General features: G+C 42.4%; 1 protein-coding gene across 7 annotated transcripts in view; it reads right to left on the bottom strand.

Moving 5' to 3' along the window:
* The window catches only part of ppfibp1b (PPFIA binding protein 1b), a 246,275-nt gene that overhangs the window by 143,573 nt on the left and 75,867 nt on the right, over positions 1-26,835 (bottom strand). For all 7 annotated transcript variants that reach the window (XM_073059796.1, XM_073059800.1, XM_073059797.1 and 4 more), the window contains exons 2-3: positions 13,853-13,952; positions 5,544-5,749 (exon numbers count right to left, since the gene is read on the bottom strand). In XM_073059796.1, coding sequence (XP_072915897.1) covers positions 5,544-5,749; positions 13,853-13,913 — 267 coding nt within the window. In that variant the 5' untranslated portion in view covers positions 13,914-13,952. The remainder of the gene's footprint in view (positions 1-5,543; positions 5,750-13,852; positions 13,953-26,835) is intronic.

Raw genomic sequence — 26,835 nt, 5'->3', positions numbered from 1 at the left:
TCCAGGTTGAGCTGGTGGTGAAGAAGGCGAATGCAATGTTGGCATTCAGTTCTAGAGGTATAGAATACAAGAGCAAGGATGTGATGTTGAGGCTCTATAAGGCACTCATGAGACCACACTTGGGAGTATTGTGTGCAGTTCTAGGCTCCTTATTTTAGAAAGGATATACTGACATTGGAGAGGGTTCAAAGAAGATTCACGAGAATGATTCTAGGAATGAAAGGGTTACTGTAAGAGGAACGCCTGGCAGCTCTTGGGCTGTATTCCCTGGATTTCAGGAGAATGAGGGGGGGGGATCTCACAGAAACATTCTGAATGTTGAAATGCCTGAACAGATTAGATACAGCAAAGTTATTTCCCATGGTGGGGGGGGGGGGGGTGTTTTAGGACAAGAGGACACAACTTCAGGATTGAAGGACATCCATTCAGAACAGATGTGGAGAAGTTACTTCAGTCAGAGGGTGGTAAATCTGTGGAATTTGTTACCACGAGCGGCTGTGGAGGCCAAGTCATTGGGTGCATTTAAGGCAGAGATAGACAGGTTCTTGATTAGCCAGAACATCAAAATGTTTGGGGAGAAGGCGGGAAAGGCCTACTTCTGCTCCTATATCTTATGGTCTTAATCTGCTTCGTAACTTAAAATATTTAATTTATGCAGTTTAGTTTGTTATTTATGAGCGGTTCATCTGTATCTTATCCTTACCTTCATAAGTTGTCACGTGTAATGTGTTATGTCCACTACCGTGCTTTGCAACCATACAACATTATATGGTTATATACATGTAGATAGTTAAATGACAATAAACCTGACTTGACTAGAGCTAGAAAGGTGACAGGTGCAACCAGCAGGGTGGGAAAGGTAAAGGGCTGGAGATCAAGGAATCTGATTGGAGAGGAGAGTGGACCCAGGGAGAAGTGGTAGGCAGGTGAGAAGATGCAAGAGACCAGAGTGGGGAATAGAAGGAGAAAAGTGGAGGGACAATTCTTTTTAAATGGGAAAGACAAATGAATATTCATGGCATCGAGTTGAAGGCTACACAGATGGAATACGAGGCTGGCCCAAAAGGCGCCATGGAATGATATTTCGGAATGGGAATCAGAATTAAAATGTTTGGTCTCTGGAAAGTTTCACTTTTGGTGGATGGAGCAGAGGTGCTTGTCAGAGTAGCTTCCAAGTTTACGACAGGTCTCACTGATTTAGAGGTCACATTAGGAACACCAGACAAAACAGACGGCACCAGTACATCACAAGTTAACTGTTACTTCACCTGAAAGGACTGTTTGGGGTCCTGAATGAAGGGCAGGAAGTCGGTGAAGGGTAGGTTGCAGTTACAAATACCAGGAAGGAGATTAGTGGGGAGGGACAAATGGACAAGAAAATTATGGAGGGAGCTGGGGCATAGTGAAGACGTGTTTGGTGGTAGGATCCCTTTGGAGATGGCAGATGTTGGGAGAAGGATGTGTTGGATGTGGAGGCTTGTGGGATTGTAGGCAAGGACACGAGCAACTCTTACCACTGTTCAGGCAGCAGGAAGATGTGGATGGAAATGGAACAGATACGGTTGAGAGCAGCATCAATGATGGAGGAAAGGAAACCCCATTCTTTGAAAGAGGACATCACCTGGAAAGGAAAGCCTCATCCTGCGAACAGATGTGTCAGAGATGAAAGAAGGTGAGAAAAGAGAATAGCCTTTTTTTTAAAAAAAACATTGTGGGAAGAGGTATAGTCAAGATAGTCATGAGAATTAGTCGGTTTATAAAAGATGTTGGTCAACAGTTTGTCTCCAGAGATGCAGACAGAGATCGAGAAAAGGAAGGGAGACGTCAGAAATGGACTAAGTGAATTTAAGGGCAAGGTCAAAGTTGGAGGCAAAGTTTATGAAATTGACTAGCTCAGCATGGGTGCATGAAGCAGCACCAATGCAGTCATCAATGTAGTGGAGGAAGAGTTAGAGAGTATTACCAGGGAAGGCTTGGGACTGTTATACATAGCCAATAAAGCAGACATAGATGAGGCTCATGTGGATGCCCATAGTACCCCTCAACTCTGGAGAAAGCACGATGAGCCAAAGGAAAAGATTACTGAGGGTAAGGACCAGTTTTGCCAGACAGAGGAGGGTGGTGGTGGTCTACTTTCCTCTATTATTCACATCACTGCCCTCAATCCTTAGGTACAAAATGGACAGGGTTCTCACCTTCTCAACTTAGTTCTCACCTTCCAACCCACTGGCTTCTGCATAATGGAACATTCTTCAATATAAGAGCAGAATTAGGCCAATTGGTCTAATTCTACTGAAACGTCTTATGGTCCTATGGTTAATTTACTAACCAAGTGCAATCACTGGCAGCTTACCACCACAGTGCTAATCTCATCCTATCTACAGTAGACTTCCCTTATATACGCCCATTCCCAATCCTTGCTAAAAGTTAAAACCGACTTCTCTGTTTCTCACTTCTTACAAAGGCACTTAAAACCCAACTACATCACTTTCCACAGATGTGTCAGAAGTTCATTAAAAGCAAAGTGAAATTACATTTAACATAATTTCGAGATACCCATGCAGAGCCCTCCACCCCAGCTCAGTGAGAAAGATACTTTCTCTCAGGAATGTGTCATATTACTACAGAGGGGAGGTTCTTGCTATGTGGTTGGAGGTGCCAGGAGAACTGAATAAATCCTATGGCACTGATCAGGGAACTTCCACAGAACCATAGAACATTACAGCACAGAAACAGGCCTTTTGGCCCTTCTTGGCTTGCTGAACCATTTTTCTGCCTAGTCCCACTGACCTGCACCTGGGCCATATCCCTCCCTACACCTCTCATCCATGTACATGTCCAAGTTTTTCTTGTATGTTAAAAGTGAGCCTGCATTTACTACTTCATCTGGCAGCTCATTCCACACTCCCACCACTCTGTGTGAAGAAGTCCCCCCTTAATGTTCCCTTTAAACTTTTCCCCCCTTCACCCTTAACCCATGTCCTCTGGTTTTTTCTACCCTAGCCTTAGTGGAAAAAGCCTGCTTGCATTCACTCTATCTATACCCATAATTTTATATACCTCTATCAAATTTCCCCTCATTCTTCTATGCTCCAGGGAATAAAGTCCTAACCTATTCAACCTTCCTCTGTAACTCAGTTTCTCAAGTCCCGGCAACATCCTTGTAAATCTTTTCTGCACTCTTTCAACCTTATTAATATCCTTCCTGTAATTCAGTGACCAAAACTGCACACAATACTCCAAATTCGGCCTCACCAATGCCTTATACAACCATTCCAACTCTTATACTCAATACTTTGATTTATAAAGGCCAATATACCAAAAGCTCTTTTTACAACCCTATCTACCTGTGACGCCACTTTTAGGGAATTTTGTATTTGTATTCCCAGATCCCTCTGTTCTACTGCACTCCTCAGCGCCCTACCATTTACCTTGTATGTTCTACCTTGGTTTGTCCTTCCAAAGTGCAATACTTCACACTTGTCTGTATTAAACTCCATCTGCCATTTTTCTGCCTATTCCTCCAATTGGTTCAAATCCCTCTGCAAGCTTTGAAAACCTTCCTCACTGTCCACTACACCTTCAATCTTTGTATCATCAGCAAATTTGCTGATCCAGTTTACCACATTAATTCTCTGAATTTTGGCCAAAATCCCTGCTTCAATCACCATAACAAATTAACTTTCTATTTGCTGAATTCGTTTGTAGGAACAGCATGTTAAAAAAGGTTCATAGCATTGTGCAGCATGGAAATTGCTTTTCTGCACAAGCCAACCTTTTCGCCTAAATACAGTAATACCACTTGCTAACAATAGGTCTGGATCCTGCTGTGCCTTGACTATTTAAGTCCTTGTTTATACATCTCAATCACTTGTAGTCATTGTATCCAATTCGACCACCACCTCTGACAGCGAGATCCAGCTATCAACCACTGCGCAAAATATTTGTCCTCAAATCCTCTTTCACGCCTTCCCCTCAGTTTCAACAAATGCTCTTTTGTTTTTGATACCTTTTATAATGGGGAAGAATATTCTTGCTGTCTACCTCATCAATGCTTCCCCTAATTTTATATGCCTCTATCAAGTCACTGTGCAGCATTCTACACTCCTAGGAAAACAAATTCAGCCCACCCAATCTCTCTTCATAACTAAAGTCTTCCAATTAGACAACATCCTGTAAAACCTCATTTGCAATCTCTACTACAACCACGTCCTTCAAATAACGTTGAGAACACAACTGCACACCGTACTCCAAGTATATTCTAACCAAAATGACACTGAACATTACAACACAATATAGACCCGACAGCCCACGATGTTCAACACATTTTAACCTACTCTAAGATCAATCTTACCCTTCCCTCCTACTTAGCTCTCCATTTTTCAATCATCCATGTGTCTCAGCGTCTCCTAAAAGCCCTAATGTAAATGCCTCTACCACCACCCCTAGCAATGTGTTCCACGCACTCACCACTCTGCATTAAAAACTATCTCTGACATTTGAAATTATTCCCCTCATATTAGCCATTTCTACCCTGGGAAAAAGTATCTAGCTGTCCACGATCTATGCCTCTCATCATCTTGTACACCTCTATCAAGTCACTTCTCATCCTCCTCCACTCCAAAGAGAAAAGCCTTAGCTCACTCAGCCCATCATCATAAGCCATGCTCTCTAATCCAGGCAGCTTCCTAGTAAATTTTCCTCTGTACCCCTTCTAAAGCTTCCACATCCTTCCTATAATGAAGTGAACAGAACTAAATACAATGTTCCAAGTGTGGTCTAACCAGGATTTCACAGAGCTGCAACATTAGTCTGGGGATTGGATTTAAGAGCTGCAAGGTAATGAAGGCCAACACACCAGAGGTCTTCTTAACCACTCTATCAATTTTGAGGGATTTATGGATGAGGACCCCCAAGTACCCCTGTTCCTCAACACTTAAGAATCCTGCCATTAACCCTGTATTCTGTCTTCAAGTGTGACCTTCCAAAGTGAATCACTTCACATTTTTCTGAGCACGAAGTGCTTTGAAAGTAGCAACATAATGTCATAGCTTCTATACTCTATGCTTTCCTCGCCATCCTATTGACCCATGTTTGTTCAGGACATTGTGAACTTGAACTCCGAGAGCCCCCTTTGTAACATCATCAAATGTTGTCTTCATGCTTTTATGAGCTATCCCATCTCTATCTTACAGTCCAGATGAAGGACCACAACTCAAAACAATAATTGTACATTTCTGTCCACAGATTAACCTGACCCACTGAGGTCCTCCAGCTTTTTGTGTGTTGCTTCAGATTCCAGCACCTGACCAATGCTGGAGGAACTCAACAGGTCATACACATCCTAATGGGAAATGGACCATTGACATTTTTAGTTAAGATCCTTCATCAGTACTGATCTGAAATGCTGACTGTCCATTTCCCTTTACAGATGCTGCCTGATCCACTGACAGTTGGATCTTTTGGTTTAGATTTTAGAATTGTAAATCTCTCTTGACAAATAAAGCTAACCTTTTATCTAACCTTTACAGCACATTACTCACTAGATGACTCTGTAGCCATTCGCCGAGAAGCTCTGCAGTGGAGTCTGGTATTTGACAGCGCAGTCCATCTTTCTCCTCATTCTCCATCAGCTCCAGTAGTCCTCGAAGGTCCTCCACCAGGTGTAAAACACGCAGGCCACCTATATATGGGGAGTTGGGCGATTGGCAGTCAAAGATTCCATTTGTGTAATCCAAGGTCTTTGAACCTAGTGAGAGATAAATGAGGAAAAAGTTAAGTCTCATGAATATGAGCAACAAGTATCATTGAAATACAGTGATGTGCAAAAGTTTTGAGCACTCTAGCTATATACATGTGCCTAAGACTTTTGCACAGTACTGTAATGTGCAAGGTCAAGGCTATAACTTGGGCTGGAAATTGATTATCTTCATTAAATTAATTTCTTATGCAGGTAAATCTCATTGTCTAAGAAGACAGACTACTAATGGACTTCCACTGAGCAAGTTAACATACAAAATTGGAAAGGCAACTGCACAAGATTGGAAAAAGCTGCAGATTCAGCCAGCTCCATTATGGGCACTCACCTCCTCATATCCAGGACACTTTCAAAAGGTAATGCCTCAAAAAGGCTGCACAAATCATTAAGGACCTCTATCACCCAGGACATGCCCCCTTTTCATTACTATAGTCAGAGAAGAGCTGCATAAGTCTGAAGACCCACATAACATTTTAGGAACAGGTTCCTTCCCTTCACCATCTGATTTCTGAATGGACAATAAACCCATGAATACAACCTCACTATTATTAAGACCATAAGACATGGGAGCAGAATGAGGCCATTTGGCCTATAGAGTCTGCTCAGCCATTCAATCATGGCTGATCCTTTTATCCCCCTCCTCAACCCCATTCTCCAGCTTTCACCCTGTAACGTTTGATGCCCTGTCCAATTAAGAACCTATCAATCTCTGCTTTAAATACACCCAACAACCTTGCCTCCACAGAAGCCTCTACCTCCAGACATATACCACTCACTGGCTAAAGAAGTTTCTCTGCATTTGTTTTAAATGAATGCCCCTCTATCCTGAGGATGTGTCTTCTTGTTCTAGTTTACCCCACTATGGGAAACATCCTTTCCACATCTATTCTGTCTTGGCCTTTTAATTGTCAAAAGGTTTCAGTAAGATCCCCCCCCCCCCCCCCCCCCACCACTCTTCTAAATTCCAGCGAGTACAGACCCAGAGCCATCAAACGTTCCTCATATGATAACCCTTTCATTCCCGGAATCATCCTTGTGAACTGCCTCTGGACCCTCGCCAATGCCAGCCCATCTGTTCTAAGATGAGAGACCCAAAACTATTCACAATACTCAAGGTGAGGCCTCACCAGTGCCTTATAAAGCCTCAGCATCACATCCCTGCTCTTGTATTCTAGACCACTTGAAATGAATGCTAACATTGCATTTGACTTCCTCACCACCTACTTTATCTGCAAGTTAACCTTTAGAGTGTTCTGCACAAGGACTCTCAAGACCTTTTGCATCTCAGATGTTTGGATATTTTTCCCCCATTTAGAAAATAGCCTGCATTTATTTCTATTACCAAAGTGCATGTCCATGCATTTTTCAATTTTGTATTTCATTTGCCTATTCTCCTAATCCAAGTCTTTCTGCATCCTAACCATTTCCTCAACACTACCTTCCCCTCCACCAATCTTATCATCTAAAACTTGGCAAGAAGCCGTCTATTCCATCATCTAAATCATTGACATATAGCATAAAAAGCGATTCCAACACCGACCCCTGCAGAACACCACTCGAAACAGGCAGCCAACCAGACAAGGACCCTTTTATTCCTACCCAAGTGAGGTAGTGCTCAATTAGTGTTTTTTGTGAGTATTGCATTGCACAGCTGCCACAAAACAAATTTCACCACATATGCCAGTGATATTAAACCTGTTTCAGACTCCATAAAAGGAATTCCTGAGTGTCACTTATTGTAAGTGATACTATTGTATCAAGCTTCCACTGCCAGTACCCATACCAATAACATTCCCAAACAGGCCTTCTGCACTTTCTCCACAAATATTTAATGATTCCAACAAATTTTACTGTTGTGATAAATGACAGATGTAACTAATTGCAATATGTAACAATGAACTTGCTCACATTACCCCCTGGGATAGTACCCAGGAATTTATTTCAATTACAGCATTTGAAACAGAATGAGATCGTTGGAATCCACTGGAGGAATACAGAGGCTGGGATAGGAAATTGATTTGTATTTATAAACTTTGAGAGGAATAGACAGGGCAGATAGTAGGAGTCTTATTTCCCTACAGTGTGGGTGTCTAAAACAAGGTATGGGTTTACAGTGAAAGGTGGAGGCACGTAATCACACTTTAAAGCAACAGCGAAGGAAGCAGTTGAATTACCACTGTCAAGGTCATCGACCTAATACAGATAAATGGAATTATATAGATAGGTGGATCAGTCAGAAGATAAATGGAAGGGCCAAGTGCCGTATAGAGGCATAGAAGATGTATTGATAGACAGAGGCTTTTTCCTAAAGCAGAATGGTTAATACAAGGCACTTGGATGTCAAGGGTAGGTCCACCCCCTTTCCCCCCCCCCCCCACAGAATGGTGGGTGCATGGAATGTATTGCCAGAGTTGGTGATGTTACAGGAAGACAGTGTAGATTAGTAAGGACATTTAAAAGCCTCTTGGATAGGCACATGCATGAAAGAAAAAACTGAAGGGATATAGTGAGGCAACCAGAACTGAGCACGTCTCCAAGTGGGGTCTGACTAGGGTCCTATATAGTTGCAACATTACCTCTCGGCTTCTAAATTCAATCGCACGATTGATGAAGGCCAATACACCATACACCTTCTTAACCACAGAGTCAACCTGCACAGCTGCTTTGAGCGTCCTATGGACTCGGAACCCAAGATCCCTCTGATCCTCCACACTGCCAAGAGTCTTACAATTAATACTATATTCTGCCATCATATTTGACCTACCAAAATGAACCACTTCACACTTCTCTGGGTAGAACTTCATCTGCCACTTCTCAGCCCAGTTTTGCATCCTATCAATGTCCCGCTGTAACCTCTGACAGCTCTCCACACTATCCACAACACCCCCAACCTTTGTGTCATCAGCAAACTTACTAACCCATCCCTCCACTTCCTCATCCAGGTCATTTATAAAAATCACGAAGAGTAAGGGTCTCAGAACAGATCCCTGAGGCACACCACAGGTGACCGACCTCCATGCAGAATATGACTCGTCTACAACCACTCTTTGCCTTCTGTGGGCAAGCCAGTTCTGGATCCACAAAGCAATGTCCCCTTGGATCCCATGCCTCCTTACTTTCTCAATATGCCTTGCATGGGGTACCTTATCAAATGCCTTACTGAAATCCATATAGACTACATCTACTGCTCTTCCTTCATCAATGTGTTTAGTCACATCCTCAAAAAATTCAATCAGGCTCGTAAGGCACGACCTGCCCTTTACAAAGCCATGCTGACTACTCCTAATCATGTTATACCTCTCCAAATGTTCATAAATCCTGACTCTCAGGATTTTCTCCATCAACTTACCAACCACTGAGGTAAAACTCACTGGTCTATAATTTCTTGGGCTATCTCAACTCCCTTTCTTGAATAAAGGAACAACATCTGCAACCCTCCAATCCTTGGGAACCTCTCCCATCCTCATTGATGATGCAAAGATCATCTCCAGAGGCTCACCAATCTCCTCCCTCGCCTCCCACAGTAGCCCAGGGGTACATTTCATCCGATCCCAGCGACTTATCCAAATTGATGCTTTCCAAAAGCTCCAGCACATCCTCTTTCTTAATATCTACATGCTCAAGCTTTTCAGTCTGCTGCAAGTCTTCACTACAATCACTAAGATCCCTTCCCATAGTGAATACTGAAGTATTCATTAAGTACCTCTGCTATTTCCTCCAGTTCCATACACAGTTTCCCACTGTCACATTTGATAGGTCCTATTCTTTCACGTCATATCCTCTTGCTCTTCACATACTTGTAGAATGCCTTGGGGTTTTCCATAATTCTGCCTGCCAAGGCCTTCTCATGGCCTCTTCTGGCTCTCCTAATTTCCTTCTTAAGCTCCTTTCTAGTAGCCTTATAATCTTCTAGATCCCTAACATTACCGAGCTCTGAACCTTTTGTAAGCTTTTCTTTTCTTCTTGACTAGATTTATTACAGCCTTTGTACACCATGGTTCCTGTACCCTACCATAACTTCCCAGTCTCACTGGAACGTACCTATGCAGAACACCACACAAATATTCCCTGAACATTTGCCACATTTCTTCCGTACCTTTTCCTGAGAACATCTGTTTCCAATTTAAGCCTCCAATTTCCTTCCTGATAGCTTCATAATTCCCCTTACTCCAATTAAACACTTTTCTAACTTGTCTGTTCCTATCTCTCTCCAATGCTACTGTAAAGGAGATAGAATTATGATCACTATCTCCAATATGCTCTCCCAATGAGAGATCTGACACCTGACCAGATTCATTTCCCAATACCAAATCGAGTACAGCCTCTCCTCTTGTGGACTTATCTACATACTGTGTCAAGAAAGCTTCCTGAACACACCTAACAAACTCCACCCCATCTAAACCCCTTGCTCTAGGGAGATGCAAATCGATATTTGGGAAATTAAAGTCTCCCATCATGACAACTCTGTTATTATTGCACCTTTCCAGGATCTGTTTCCCTATCTGCTCCTCGATTTCCCAGTTACTATTAGGCGGCCTAGAAAAAACACCCAGTAAAGTTATTGACCCCTTCCTGTTCCTAGCCTCCACCCACAGAGACTCAGTAGACAATCTCTCCATGGCGTCCACGTTTTCTGCAGCTGTGACACTATCTCTGATCAACAGTGTCATACCCCCACCTCTTTTGCCTCCCTCCCTGTCCTTTCTGAAACATCTAAAACCCGGCACCTGAAGTAACCAATCCTGTCCCTAAGCCATCCAAGTCTCTGAAATGGCCACCACAACGTATCTCCAAGTACTGATCCACACTCGAAGCTCATCCGCTTTGTTCACAACACTCCCTGCATTAAAATAGACACATCTCAAGCCTTCGGTCTGAGCACATCCCTTCTCTATCACCTGTCTATTCTCCTCCTTGCACTGTCTACAAGCTTTCTCTATTTGTGAGGTAACCTCCTCTTCCCCAGTCTCTTCAGTTCAGTTCCCACCCCCCAACAATTCTAGTTTAAATTCTCCCCAGTAGCCTTAGCAAACCTCCCCACCAGGATACTGGTGCCCCAGGGATTATTTTCAGCACAGAATTAGGTCGAAGAGTCTTCGGGTACAGTACTGTTCATTGTTGTGAGTATTTGGCATTCTGTCCCAGAGCTCTGGAATATATTCAAATCCTGGATACAGAATTTTGGTGCAAATAGGGTTTTAGGGAATGGGCAGCAAAATAGAGTTGAGGGCAAGATTGACAAGATGAGACAAGAAGGGGGCCTATACTGTTTTACATTCTATGATTCAAACATTCGTATTTTATATTGAGAGTGTTCTGGATTTGATTAATAAATTTTAGCAAAAAAGTAAAAAAAAGTTGAGCTTTGTCTCAAGTGGGAAGATATTTGCAAAATATTTTCTGCAAAGAATGTTTTTGAAAATCATCTGCCCACTAGAAATTCTCAGTATATCACAGCCTACAGCATGCTTACAGAGGGCCAAACAGGAAATCAAACTCTGCTCCATTACCATATGAGCATCTGTACTTCCCACCCACACTCAACACATAGTTCCTTGAGAGCAAGTAGAAAAGTGAAAAAAAATGTAAGGGTAAAGGGATGGGATGAAATAAGAAAGAGCGAGGGCAGGAAAGTGCAAAGAATGTTATTAGCTCCAGTTTTTTTTTGAAAACTTCTGTCATAAGAAACAGGTGAAGGAGCTCCCAAATCACATAATCTAACCAAAATCCAGGAAATACAATCCTAGGATGTTAATCTCCTCATCCTTTAAACCTCTAAAGTCTGGTACCATTCAAGCGTTAACTCAACTAATAACAGGAAGACATAAAGAGAATCACAGATGATTCAATCTTGGGCTCAACTCTACTTTCCTGCCCATTCCCCAAAACCCTATTTGCACCAAAGTTCTGTATCCAGGCTTTGAATATATTCCAGAGCTCTGGGGCAGAGCACAGAATACTCACAACACAGAACAGTACTGCACCAGAAGACTCTTCACCCTAATTTTGCGCTGAACATAATGCCATACTAATTCTCTTCTGTCTGCACATGATGTACAGTCAGCCCTCCTTCTCCGCGGGGGATTGGTTCTGAGACCCCCTGCGGATACCAAAAAACGTGGATGCTCAAGTCCCTTATTTAAACTGTCTCAGTCAGAGGTCTTTAGGACCCAGTGGAACCCCGGACTTTATTTAACCTGTCTCAGTGTGGTGGACTTTAGGACCTGAAGCAGCTCTGAATCCGCAGTGTTTCTGTTTACGAAAATAATCACAATCACGATTGAAATTAAGGTGGAAGTAATAAAGCGATCAGAAAGAGGTGAAACGCCATCAGTCATTGGAAAAGCGTTAGGCTAGTCAGTCAATGATCGGAACAATTTTAATGGAGCATGTGAAAGGCCCTGTCCCGATGAAAGCTACAATTATAACTAAGCAACACAGTGGTTTCTTAAGTGTTTTATATGCATAGAAAGGTAAAATATATACCATATACTAAGAAAAACATTTTACTAACTGACACTAAATAATACTGGATATATCTGTTCCGACTTCAAATCCAACTTAAAGACAGACTCAGGAACAGAACTCATTCATAACCTGGGGCTGCCTGTAATTTTAAATCATCTGTAGATTACTTATAATACCTAATACAATGTAAATGCTATGTAAGTAGTTGTTATTCTGTATTGTTTAGGGAATAATGTTAAGAAAAAACAGTCTGTACATTCTCAAACAACGAGTGCTGGAGAGAGAACTTCCGGGTTTTCCTGCTCCGCGGTTGGTTGAATCCGCGCATAAGGAGGGTTGACTGTATATAAGAATCAGGTTTAATATCACAGGTATATGTCATGAAAATATGCTGTTTTGCAGCAGCAGTACATTAAAAAAAATGGAGATCGAAAAAACATGCCAAAAGGATGCTTTTGATGAAGTATCAAGATGGTGCTACTTTTGGATCCCAGAGAGAATTTGTAGAATGTCTACAAGATAACTTTTTAGAGTAGCTTGCATTTGAGCCCACTAGGTGAAAGGCTTCAAGACTGGGTTTTGTGTGATGAACCCCAACATGATAGTGGATATGGTGAGGATGTTTCCTATAGTGGGGGAGCGTAGAGCCCGTGAGCCCAGCCTCAGAATATAGGGATGTCCATTTAGAATGGAGACAAGGAATCGTTTTAGCTAGTGGGTAATTAATCGATGGAATTCATTGGCACAGGCAGCTGTGGAAGCCAGGTCACTCGGCATATTTTCAGCAGAGATTGACAGGTTCTTGATTATTCGAGGGTGAAAAGTTACAGGGAGAAGGCAGGAGGATATGGTTCAGGAGGGAAAATAGATTAGCCACGATGAAATAGCATGTCTCAATGGCCCGAATGGCCCAATTCTACTCCTATTTCGTTTTAACTATAAATTACAATAATTAAAGTAATACAAAAAGAGCAAAAGATGAGGTAGTGTACATTGATTTATTATCCATTCAGAAATGTGTTGGCAATCAGGAAGAAGCTGTTCCTAAAGTGTTGAATGTATCTTAAGACTCCTGTACCTTCTCCTTGATGGTAGCAATGAGAAGGGGACACTCCCTGGGTAATGGGGGTCCACAGCTCAATTCCCTACACACTCATGCCTCTATTGAAAAGTCTCTTCAACACCACGATTTTATCTGCTTCCAAGATTTCCTCCAGCAACCCATTCCACTGTGTACCTACCACTTTATGTAAAACAAATCTTGTCCTGCACATCTACTTTAAATATTCCCCCTCACCAGGGCTGAAATGGCTAACAAGAGGGCACAGTTTTAAGGTACTTGGAAGTAGGTACAGAGGAGATGTCAGAGGCAATTTCTTCTTTTAAAAAAAAACGCAGAGTGTGGTGAGTGCATGGAATGGGCTGCCGGCGACAGCGGTGGAGGCGGAAACGATAGGGTCTTTCAAGAGACTCCTGGATAGGTACATGAAGCTTAGAAAAATAGAGGACTATGGGTAATCCTAGGTAATTTCTAAAGTAAGTACATGCTCGGCACGGCATTGTAGGCTGAAGGGCCTGTATTGTGCGGTAGGTTTTCTGTGTTTCTATATTATAGCAACATCTTACCTGCAATGATACCATCCATTTGCTCCAAGGCAGCAGCTAACATCTCACTGGCATCGGTCATTTTTCTCCCCTTGTAAGTATGTCAATGGAGTACCCAAATCTATGGAAAATAAAGAATTCAACCACAATTGTCATCTAGGCCATAGGAAGCAATCACAGAATCCCCTCAACCACATAATACTGATCAGTAAATAACTCTCAATTTTATACAATTGCACGGAATAGAATAGTAAGAGGAACAGCCGTGCACACCAGCAGCTATGCTTCATTAAGTGTTTGACAAGATTTGGTATGAATCCAAATCAGGTTTATTATCATTGAAATATTGTGAAAATTTGATTTGCAGCAACAGTACAGTGCAATACATTAAAAATTAACACAATTTACAGTAAGAATATACAGTGGATTCTGATCAATTGGACTCATCAGGACCACAAAGAAAATCTGCAGATGTTGGAAATCCAAGCAACACACACAAAATGCTGGAGGATCTCAGCAGGCCAGACAGCATCTATGGAAAAAAGCACAGTAGATGTTTCGGCCTGAAACCCTTTGACAGAACTGGAGAAAAAATGCTGAGGAGTAATATAATATGATAGAGGTGTACAAGATGATGAAAGGCATTGATCATGTGGATAGTCAGAGGCTTTTCCCCAGAGCTGAAATGGTTGTCACAAGAGCACACAGGTTTAAGGTGCTGGGGAGTAGGTACTGCTACGAATGAGAAGCAACTCTGATGGGCAGAAGGGTGCAAAGTCACCCCCCCCCCCTTTTTGAGAATCGCAAAATTGCTATTATTTCGGGTCTGATACCCAGGAAATGAGAGAGATTGACAACGCTCATGAAAAATTGATGAGAGAGAAGCCACAGGTTGGAATGTCTCCTATTGACAAAAAGAGAGATTACTGCTATTGTCTCTTGAAGAAGGAATTGTGTATTGAGTACTGTTCTATTCATTGAAACCCCTCAGGGGGCAACCAGAGTGGTCTGGTTGAGGAATTGCATCATCCCAACCTGATTGACATCTGAGACCCCGTGAGTGGGGATAAAAGTCGGGTCTGGGGAACACCCCTCAGACGCACCAGGAGAGACGCTACGAGACTGGTGGGGGCTTGTGTGTGTGTCCACCCTTGCCTGGGTGACGAGTCCTCCACGGAACGGTTTTAGCTAAAGGACGGATACGGATCAAGATCGTAAAAGTCGGCAAGTTTCTCTCTCTCTCTCCCCCCAACAATTGCAACACAGTGATCAGCAACGACTGCAGCCTGTATGAACTGAACTGAACTTTATATTTCCATCAGACAATTCATTATCAGACAACTCACATGGTGGATTGGATAGTGGACTACTTGACAGATAGACCTCAATATGTGCGGTTGGGAGACTGTAGGTCTGACACGGTGGTCAGCAGCACAGGAGCGCCGCAGGGAACCGTACTCTCTCCGGTCCTGTTCACCCTGTACACATCAGACTTCTAATATAACTCGGAGTCCTGCCATGTGCAGAAGTTCGCTGATGACACGGCCATAGTGGGGTGTGTCAGGAATGGACAGGAGCAGGAGTATAGGAAACTGATACAGGACTTTGTGATATGGTGCAACTCAAACTACCTGCGTCTCAATATGATCATTAATGGAGAATGTGTGGAGCAGGTTAAGACCTACAAGTATCTGGGAGTACAGTTAGACGAGAAGCTAGACTGGACTGCCAACACAGATGCCTTGTGCAGGAAGGCACAGAGTCGACTGTACTCCCTTAGAAGGTTGGCGTCATTCAATGTCTGTAGTGAGATGCTGAAGATGTTCTATAGGTCAGTTGTGGAGAGCGCCCTCTTCTTTGTGGTGGCGTGTTGGGGAGGAAGCATTAAGAAGAGGGACGCCTCACGTCTTAATAAGCTGGTAAGGAAGGCGGGCTCTGTCGTGGGCAAAGTACTGGAGAGTTTAACATCGGTAGCTGAGCGAAGGACGCTGAGTAGGCTACGGTCAATTATGGAAAACTCTGAACATCCTCTACATAGCACCATCCAGAGACAGAGAAGCAGTTTCAGCGACAGGTTACTGTCGATGCAATGCTCCTCAGACATGATGAAGAGGTCAATACTCCCCAATGCCATTAGGCTTTACAATTCAACCGCCAGGACTTAAGAACTTTTTAAAAGCTATTATTAATGCTTTTTGAGATAGTGATTTAGATGCATATCATATTTTTTATTGAGTTAAGTATTGTATGTAATTAGTTTTGCTACAACAAGTGTATGGGACATTGGAAAAAAGTTGAATTTCCCCATGGGGATGAATAAAGTATCTATCTATCTATCTATCCCCTAGACAACAATAGAGCTTATTTCTTATTGATTATTATTATACCCGCACTTTTAGGTTTAGTATTGATGATGTATATTATCTGTATACTTGCATTGATATTATTTTTGTGTATTTTTACTAATAAATACTGTTAAAAATAGTATCATCAGACTTCAACAGATACTCCTATCTTTGCTGGTAAGATACCCAGTTATGGGGTTCGTAACAGTACAGAGGAGATGTCAGAGGAGATTTACTTAGAGAGTGGCGAGTGCATGGAATGGGCTGCCGGCAACAGTGGTGGAGGCAGATACAATAGGGTCCTTTAAGAGACTTTTGGATAGGTACGTGGAGCTTAGTAAAATAGAGGGCTATAGGTAAGCCTAGTGTGACAAAGGCCCGTCACCGATTATGGACGGCACATGGCACATTCAGTAAAACACTCAAAGGGTCATCCACACACATTATTCCCCTCTGTCAGTGTGGTGAGTGCACGCATCACAATAAATTAACAGTCACGATTTTACACTTATCCCCAGCAGTAATAAGAATGAAAAAAAAAGAAACACTATGTCACAGGTCAATTTATTCATATTCATCTTTCCAATAAGTGTTTTGCCGAAGTGTCATGATAATCTGATGTTTCTCTCCTTGACAGTCACTGGGTCTGAAACAGAGCTGCTGCATAGAGCTGTCTTATATAGAGGCAATAGCAACCTGCACAGGTGTGCTGATGGTGGAGGATACCATCTTTAACTTGGTCAAGGGTTACGTTACTAATTACTCATCTTGTGGTAAAGTTTTGGGGTTCATTTAAGTTATTTAACTGGGAAATGGTGACTCCTATTATGAGGTATATGTGTTTATTGTGAGAACTGGCAGTAGAGTTTCTGATTGTGTGAAATGGAAGATAATTGAGTTAATTAGCTTTTGGTTGGTCTAGGGGGAGTTATAAACCTCAGGCTACCAAGGCTTCGGGGTTTTTTTCTGTTTAGTCTGAGGGTGGCTGTTAACCAGACAGGTGACAATTGCAAGCTGTATATATATATTGTATTTTTTTTTCATTCTTTTTCTTGTTTTGATGTGGACGTCCAGGGTTTTGTTTTTCCACTATTTTTGTAAATAAAAGCACCTCAATCTATTTTTGCGACTCAAGCCACCTGGTTATTCTTCTTAGACAGTTGACTCACAGTTATTTGTGACACCTAGTAATTTCTAAGGTAGGGACATGTTCGGCACAACTTTGTGGGCCAAAGGGCCTGTATTGTGCTGTAGGTTTTCTATGTTTCTATGTAATAAGAGGCATTCTCCCCAGGGCTGAAATGGCTATCACAAGACAATTGCAAGGGGGGGGGGGGAATGGGGGGGTGGTGTGTGTGTGTGTTTTATTTATTAAAACTTTCAGGGGAAAGTTTCATTATGCAGAGCGTAGAATGGGCTGCCAGAGACAGTGGAAGAGCCGGATATGATAGAGTCTTTTAAGATTCTCCTAGATAGGTATATGCAGCTTAGAAAAATAGAGGGCTGTGGGTAACCCTAGGTAATTTCTAATGTACATGTTCAACACAGCATCATAGGCTGAAGGGCCTGCACTGCACTGTAGATTTTCTGTGTTTCTATGAGTAGATTTGAAAGGTGAGGGGGAAGGGGAGAGAGAAACACCAGGCAATATGTGAAACTTGGAGGGGGGACGGCTGAAGCAAAGAGCTAGGGAGTTAATTGGTGAAAGGGACAGAAGGCCATGGAAGAAAGTAAGAGAAGGGGAGGGGGTGAGATGAGGATCACCAGAGGGAAGCGATGGGTGGGCAAGGAGATGACGTGAGAAAGGGAAAAAGGGATGGGAAATGGTGGGGGGGGAAGGAGGGTTCATGCCATTAGGTTGGAGGCTACCCAAATGGAATACAAGGTGTTGTTCCTCCAACCTAAGTGTGGCCTTATCAAAACAGTGAAGGAGGCCATGGATAGACATATCGGAATGTGAATGGGAAGTGGAATTTAAAAAAATCGGTGGCCACTGGGAGATCCTGCTTGTTGTAGTGGATGGAGCATAGATGCTCAGTGAAGTGGTCTCCTAATCTGCGTCGGGTCTCCCCAATATACAGGAGGCCATACTGGGAGCACCAAACACAGTATATGACCCCAACAGACTCACAAGTGAAGTGTTGCCTCACTTGGAAGGACTGTTTGGGGCCCTGATGGTAGTGAGGGATGAGGTTTAGGGGCAGGCGTAGCACTTGTTCCGCTTGCAAGGATAAGTGTGGCCAGGAAGGAGGTCAGTGGGGAGGAACGAATGGATAAGGGAGTCGTGAAGGGTGCAATTTATGCGGAAAGTATAAAGTGGGGTGAAAGAAAGATGTGTTTGGTGGTAGGATCATCAGGACCTGTACATTTTGGCCTGATTAAGCAGCAATCATATTGGAAGTTTCATGGTAATAATTTAAAAGGTATTAAAAAAAACAATCTCCCATTTACCCGAGTAACAATTTATGCATTAAATGAAAACAAATATCAACATAACCAAAAAAACTACAATACCATAAAACTTAATTCCTAATACCTATCAGAGGAATTTATCCAGTGTACATTGCTGTGTTCTTCTGCTTGACTATAAATGAACAAAATCAGTGCAGATGATGGACTGCCTTCATAGAATGCATCCTCCAAATCTTCATTTTCATTGTAACATTTAAAATTATTCTCGATAACTTCAAATTCTCCAAGCTTGAATGCTTGAAACAATGGTGAGCAAAACAGTTCTGAATCATCTTGCTGCTTATTTCTCATCAAATATCAGACAAAAAATAAATTCTTTTTGACACCATCTGAAAATTGTTCACTCTAAGTACAGTCTTGAGCAGATGCGACTGACACTAGTAAGAAACTGTTTGGCAACAGTCACCTGTACCAATTAAATAGCACAGTGCTCCGAAAAAACAAAAGGAATCCCAGCTATTTTCTCAAGTAGTTTTTGTTCTTGAAGAGTTGGCTCAAATAAGCAGTTGACCCGAATAAATGATGGTCCAACTAACCAGAATTCACTGTATTTTAAAAAATTGCAAGAGTGTTTCATATGGCACCAAAACCTCCAGCTAGCAAATTTCTACAGATGTACCATGGTATGCAATCTGATGGGTTGCATCACCATCTGGTATGGAGGTGCCAACGCACAGACCCATAAGAGGTTTCAGAGGGTTGTGAGCTCAGCAAGTTCAATTACGTGCACTAGCTTCCCCACTGAGGACATCTTCAAAAGTCAGTCCCACATGAAGGCACATTAAAGGCCATCATCATGCAGGACACGCCCTCTTATCATCTGGTGGGGGGGGGGGGAGTACAGGAGTCTGAAGGTGCACATTCAATGTTTCGGGAACATCTTCCTCCCCTTCACCATCAGATTTCTGAACAGGCTGTGAACACTACCTCACTATTCTTCTTTTGCACAATTTATTTTAATTACAACTTGCAGTAATTTCTATGTCTGCACTGTACTGCTGTCACAAAACAAATTGCACAGCTAATGTCAGTGACAATAAACCTCATTCAGAAACATAACATTATGTACATGCAAATATTTTGCATGCCACAGAATCTAAATGACCAAGTGAGAGACACACATCAGTATAGAGTAAATCTCTACATATTAAAAGTTCAATGTACACTGAGTTCAATGCTCAACTTCATTGAGTAAATTACCGTATCAAAGTATAGAAACATAAAAAACCTACAGCACAATGCAGGCCCTTTGGCCCACAAAGCTGTGCTGAACATGTCCTTACCTTAGAACTACCTAGGCTCACCCATAGCCCTCTATTTTTCATATATCCATCCAGGAGTCTCTTAAAAGACCCGATCGTTTCCGCCTCCAACGCCGCCAGCAGCCCATTCCATGCACTCACCACTCTGAATAAAAAAAAACTTACCCCTCTGTACCACTTCCAAACACCTTAAAACTGTGCCCTCTTGTGCTAGCCATTTCAGTCTTGGGAAAGAGCCTCTGACTATCACGATCAATGCCTCTCATCATCTTATACACCTCTGTCAGGTCACCTCTCATCCTCCGTCGCTTCAAGGAGAAAAGGCCCAGTTCACTCCGCCTATTGCCATAAGGCATGCTCCCCAATCCAGGCAACATCCTTGTAAATCCCCTCTGCACCCTTTCTATAATTTCCACATTCTTCCTGTAGTGAGGTGACCACAGTACTGTATTCCAAGTGGGGTCTGACCAGGGTCCAACACAGCTGTAAAATTACCTCTCGGCTCCTAAACTCAATCCCACAGTTGATGAAGGCCAATACACTGTATGCCTTCTTAACCACAGCGTCAACCTGCGCAGGTCTGAGTGTCCTATGGACTTGGACTCCAAGATCCCTCTGATTCTCCACACTGCCAAGAGTCTTGCCGTTAATACTATATTCTGCCATCATATTTGACCTACCAAAATGAACTACCTCACACTTATCTGGGTTGAATTCCATCTGCCACTTCTCAGCCCCATTTTGCATCCTATCAATGTCCCGCTACAACCTCTCACACTATCCACAACACTTCCAACCTTTGTGTCATCAGCAAATTACTAACCCATCCCTCCAATTCCTCATCCAGGTCATTTAAAACAATCATGAAGAAAAAGGTCCCAGAACATATCCCTGAGGCACACCGCTGGTCACCAACCTCCACGCAGACCATGACCACTATTTGCCTTCTGTGAGCAAGCCAATTCTGGATCAACAAAGCAAGATCTCAATAAGCCTTGCATGGGGTACCTTGTCAAATGCCTTGCTGAAATCTATATACACTACATTGACTGCTCTACCTTCAGTGTGTTTAGTCACATTCTCAAAAAATTCAATCAGGCTCGCAAGTCACGATCTGCCTTTGACAAAGTCATGCTGCCTATTCCTAATCATATTATGCCTCTCCAAATGTTATTAAATCCTGCTCTCAGGATCTTTTCCATCAACTTACCGACCACTGAAGTAGGACTCACTGGTCTATAATTTCCTGGGCTATTTCTACTCCCTTTCTTGAATAAGGGAACAACATCTACAACCTTCCAATCCTCCGGAACCTCTCCTGTCCCTATTGATGATGCAAAGATCATTCCCGAAGGCTCTGCAATCTCCTCCCACAGTAGCCTGGGTACATCTCGTCTTGTCCCAGTGACTTATCCAATTTGATGCTTTCCAAAAGCTCCAGCACATCCTCTTTCTTAATGTCTATATGCTCAAGCTTTTCAAACCACTGTAAGTCATCCCTACAATCGCCAAGATCCTTTTCCATAGTGAATACTGAAGTATTCATTAAGTATTCATGCTATCTCCTCCGGTTCCATACACACTTCTCCACTGTTACACTTGATTGGTCCTATTCTCTCACTTCTTATCCTCATACTTGTAGAATGCCTTGGTGTTTTCCTTAATCCTGCTCACCAAGGCCTTTTCATGGCCCCCCTCAGGCTCTCCTAATTTCATTCTCAAGCTCCTTCCTGCTAGCCTTATAATCTTCTAGATCTCTATCATTACCTAGTTTTTTTGAACCTTTCGTAAGCTTTTCTTCTTGACCAGATTTACAACAGCCTTTATACACCACGGTTCCTATACCCTACCATCCTTTCTCTGTCTCATTGGAACAAACCTATGCAGAACGCCACATAAATATCCCCTGAACATTTGGCACATTTCTGCCATACGTTTCCCTGAGAACATCTGTTCCCAAGTTATGCTTCCAAGTTCCTGCCTGATGGCTTCATATTTCCCCTTACTCCAATTAAATGCTTTCCTAACTTGTCTGTTCCTACCCCTCTTCAATTCTATGGTGAGGTAGCAGATGATGACACTGCAGACAGAGGAAGGCTGTAGCTCTGAAGGGTCTGCAGTCATCTTGCATTCCAGGACACTAGACCCTGACCCCAATCTGTCAAGGACCATGTGGTGTCTGCCCAAGCATCAGTCTTCCTGTATTATACAAAGTCACACACGTTCTCCATTTATAATGATCCCAGATCGGCCTCAACAGCTACCTGAAGACCCACCAATAGACAATCAGAGGAGAACATATTTAATTTGAGTGATTACACTACATTTGCAGTGCGAGGTCCTCCAATCCAGCTCCACATGCAGCCTGTGAATAAGTCAGCAAGAGGAAGATATCGCTGTATGTGTTTTTAGAGACTGAATCTCAGCTTTCAGGATATTTTGCCAGCTTCAGTCCTGTACTGTTTGTTGATGCTCGCAATGCTGCTTCACTACAGTACAACGACTTAATTCATCCTTTTAGAGCCAGCAGCAAAGTTCAGTCCTCTGGGTAAAGCCAGCAACTCTTCTGCTAGCAGCAGAATAGGCCCAAATTTCAAAATACACTTTTAGAAAAGTTTATTTTTTCCTCCAACCCACCATCAGGAAATAAGTTAGCATATCTGGATTTCAAATAGGATTTACAAAAGAAAACAGCTGATGGCAAGAGAAATAAAATTTTGATTAATAAGTCAACTGTTTTATATACCTACTTTAACCTACAGAAATTTGGTTCAACCCACGCCAAGCACTAGCAAAATTATTTTGTATCAAGCAGCTAACTAAATTAAAAGAAACTTGGCAAGCAGACACAAACAATAAAATCACAGGAGAATTCTTTAAATACTTCTTCCCATTGATTCTCAGAAGTGAGCAATCAGATGGGAGGAAGAAAACAACCCATCTGGATAGATACATAACTCTGGGGATATTTATTCCAGTGAATATACTCAGGGATGAAATAACATACACCAGTACAAAACTTCCATTCAGGAGGACTGGCACCAATCTGGATGGTTAATGGAAAACCAAAAGGTGAATTTCATCCAAGTTTAAGGAATTATGCTTGATTTACAGAATGGACTCACACTCCCTTGATGCAACAACTGCTAGAATCAGGACAAGTTATTTTCAATGTTTACTCTCTCAATAAACTGGCTTCCTCTGCCCAAAAAAAGGCCAAGATAGCAAATACTTGTGAAAGTGCCCATTGAGGGAGTTTATAGGGTAGCTTCCTGAAGTTTTTTTTAACTCTTTAGTTTAATTGACTACATTCCTGCCCAAAGTTTAGAGTAATGTTCTACTGTCTTCAATAAACCTGGCAGTCTGCCAATAATAACACCAACCGAAACAGATTAATGTAGACAAGTAGCAACATTTACTGTAAGGGCAAGATCACCACATGCAGACATTGTTAAACATAGAAAATAGGTGCAGGAGTAGGCCATTCGGCCCTTTGAGCCTGCACCGCCATTCAGTATGATCATGGCTGATCATCCAACTCAGAACCCTGTACCTGCTTTCTCTCCATACCCCCGATCCCTTTAGCCACAAGGGCCATATCTAACTTCCTCTTAAATATAGCCAATGAACCGGCCTCAACCGTTTCCTGTGGCAGAGAATTCCACAGATTCACCACTCTCTGTGTGAAAAAGTTTTCCCTCATCTCAGTCCTAAAAGGCTTCCCCTTTATCCTTAAACTGTGACCCCTCGTTTTGGACTTCCCCAACATCGGAAACAATCTTCCTGCATCTAGCCTGTCCAATCCCTTTAGAATTTTATACGTTTCAATAAGATCCCCCCTCAATCTTCTAAATTCCAGTGAGTATAAGCCTAGTCGATCTAGTCTTTCTTCATATGAAAGTCCTGCCATCCCAGGAATCAATCTGGTGAACCTTCTTTGTACTCCCTCTATGGCAAGAATGTCTTTCCTCAGATTAGGGGACCAAAACTGCACATAATACTCCAGGTGTGGTCTCACCAAGGCCTTGTACAACTGCAGTAGAACCTCCCTGCTCCTGTACTCGAATCCTCTTGCTATGAATGCCAACATACCATTCACCTTTTTTCACCGCCTGCTGTACCTGCATGCCCACCTTCAATGACTGGTGTACAATGACACCCAGGTCTCGTTGCACCTCCCCTTTTCCTAATCGGCCACCATTCAGATAATAATCTGTTTTCCTGTTCTTGCAACCAAAGTGGATAACCTCACATTTATCCACATTAAATTGCATCTGCCATGAATTTGCCCACTCACCTAACCTATCCAAGTCACCCTGCATCCTCCTCACACCTAACACTGCCACCCAGCTTCATGTCATCCGCAAACTTGGAGATGTTGCACTTAATTCCCTCGTTTAAATCATTAATATATATTGTAAACAACTGGGGTCCCAGCACTGACCAGAACTGGACACAGTACTCCAAGTGTGGCCTAACTAGTCCTCAGGAACTAATCCAGAATCTAAAGAGTTTTGAAAAATTAAAACTAATGCATCCACTATTTCCTGGGCTACTTCCTTAAGCACTCTGGGATGTAGACCATCTGGCCCTGGGGATTTATCTGCCTTTAATCCCTTCAATTTACCTAACACTACTTCCCTGCTAACATGCATTTCCCTCAGTTCCTCCATCTCACTAGACCCTTGGTCCTCTGCTATTTCCAGAAGATTATTTATGTCCTCCTTAGTGAAGACAGAACCAAAGTAGTTATTCAATTGGTCTGCCATGTCCTTGTTCCCCGTGATCAATTCACCTGTTTCTGACTGTAAGGAACCTACATTTGTCTTAACCAATCTTTTTCTTTTCACATATCTATAAAAGCTTTTACAGTCAGTTTTTATGCTCTCTGCCAGCTTTCTCTCATAATCTTTTTTCCCTTTCCTAATTAAGCCTTTGTCTGCAGGACTCTCAATTTCTCCCAGTCCTCAGAATTTGGACACAGGATGTGACATCAATTCCATCATCTAAATAACTGACGTACCTGTACAATGCAAAAGAATCCTAGTCACCACTACACACCAGCAGCCAACCAGAAAAGGCTCCCTTTTCTGCCAATCAGCCATTGTTTTATCCATGCTAGAATGTTTCCTGTAATACCATGGGCTTGTAGCTTGTTAAGCAACTGCTTGTGTGTGTCTCTTGTCAGATGACTTAATCAAATGACCAACATCTCAGAAAAGATGTATTGTCATTGGAGAAACTCCAGAGGAGGTTCACGAGCATGACTCCAGGAATAAAGTGGTTGACATGAGGGGCCTTTGGCACATTTGGGCATATACTCACTGAAATTTAGAAGAATGTGGGAGGATCTCACTGAAACCTACCAAATGTTGAAAGGACTAGATAGGGTGGATGTGGAGAGGATGTTTCCTGTGGTGGGGGTATCTAGAACTAGAGGGCACAGTCTAAACTTTGAAGGGTGACCCTTTAGAACAGAGGTAAGAATAACTTTTGTTTAAAACCAGTTATAATTAAATCACTTATGCCTACAAAATGTTCACATAACCATATAACAATTACAGCACGGAAACAGGTCATCTCGGCCTTTCTAGTCTGTGCTGAACACTTACTCTCGCCTAGTCCCACCTACCTGCACTCAGCCCACAACCCTCCATTCCTTTCTTGTGCAATTTTTTTTTAAATGACAAAATCAAACCTGCCTCTACCACTTCTACTGGAAGCTCGTTCCACACAGCTACCACTCTCTGAGTAAAGAAGTTCCCCCTCGTGTTATCCCTAAACTTTTGCCCTTTAACTCTCAACTCATGTAATCTTGTTTGAATCTCCCCTACTATCAAAGGAAAGAGCCTATCCACGTCAACTCTATCTATCCCCCTCATAATTTTAAATACCTCTATCAAGTCCCCCCTCAACCTTCTACGCTTCAAAGAATAAAGACCTAATTTGTTTAACCTTTCTCTGTAACTTGGGTGCTGAAACCCAGGTAACATTCTAGTAAATCTCCTCTGTACTCTCTCTACTTTGTTGACATCTTTCCTATAATTCGGTGACCAGAACTGTACCCAATACTCCAAATTTGAAATTTGGCCTCGCCAATGCCTTGTACAATTTTAACATTACATCCCAACTCCTATACTCAATGCTCTGATTTATAAAGGCCAACATACCAAAAGGTTTCTTCACCACCCTATCCACATGAGATTCCACCTTCAGGGAACTATGCACCATTACTCCTAGATCACTGTTCTACTGCATTCCTCAATGCCCTACCAATTACCATGTATGTCCTATTTGGATTATTCCTACCAAAATGTAGCACCTCACACTTAACAGCATTAAACTCCATCTGCCATCTTTCAGCCCACTCTTCTAACTGGACTAAATCTCTCTCCAAATTTTGAAAACCTACTTCATTATCCACAACGCCACCTATCCCAGTATCATCTGCATACTTACTAATCCAATTTACCATCCCATCATCCAAATCATTAATGTATATGACAAACACTGGACCCAGTACAGATCCCTGAGGCACACCACTAGTCACCGGCCTCCAACCTGACAGACAGTTATCCACCACTACTCTCTGGCATCTCCCATCCAGCCACTGTTGAATCCATTTTACTACTTCAATATTAATACCCAAGATTGAACCTTCCTAACTAAGCTTCCCTGTGGAACATTGTCAAAGGCCTCACTAAAGTCCATATAGACAACATCCACTGCCTTATCCTCGTCAACTTTCCTTGTAACCTCTTCAAAAAATTCAATAAGATTTGTCAAACATGACCTTCCACGCACAAATCCATGTTGACTACTCCTAATCAGACCCTGTCTATCGAGATAATTATATACACCATCTCTAAGAATACTTTCCATTAATTTACCCACCACTGACGTCAAACTGACAGGCTGATAATTG

Source organism: Hemitrygon akajei, chromosome 10 (assembly GCF_048418815.1).
Source record: "Hemitrygon akajei chromosome 10, sHemAka1.3, whole genome shotgun sequence".
Taxonomy (NCBI): domain Eukaryota; kingdom Metazoa; phylum Chordata; class Chondrichthyes; order Myliobatiformes; family Dasyatidae; genus Hemitrygon; species Hemitrygon akajei.
The sequence above is the reverse complement of the archived record's forward strand: the minus strand, read 5'-3'. Positions and strand labels throughout refer to the sequence as shown.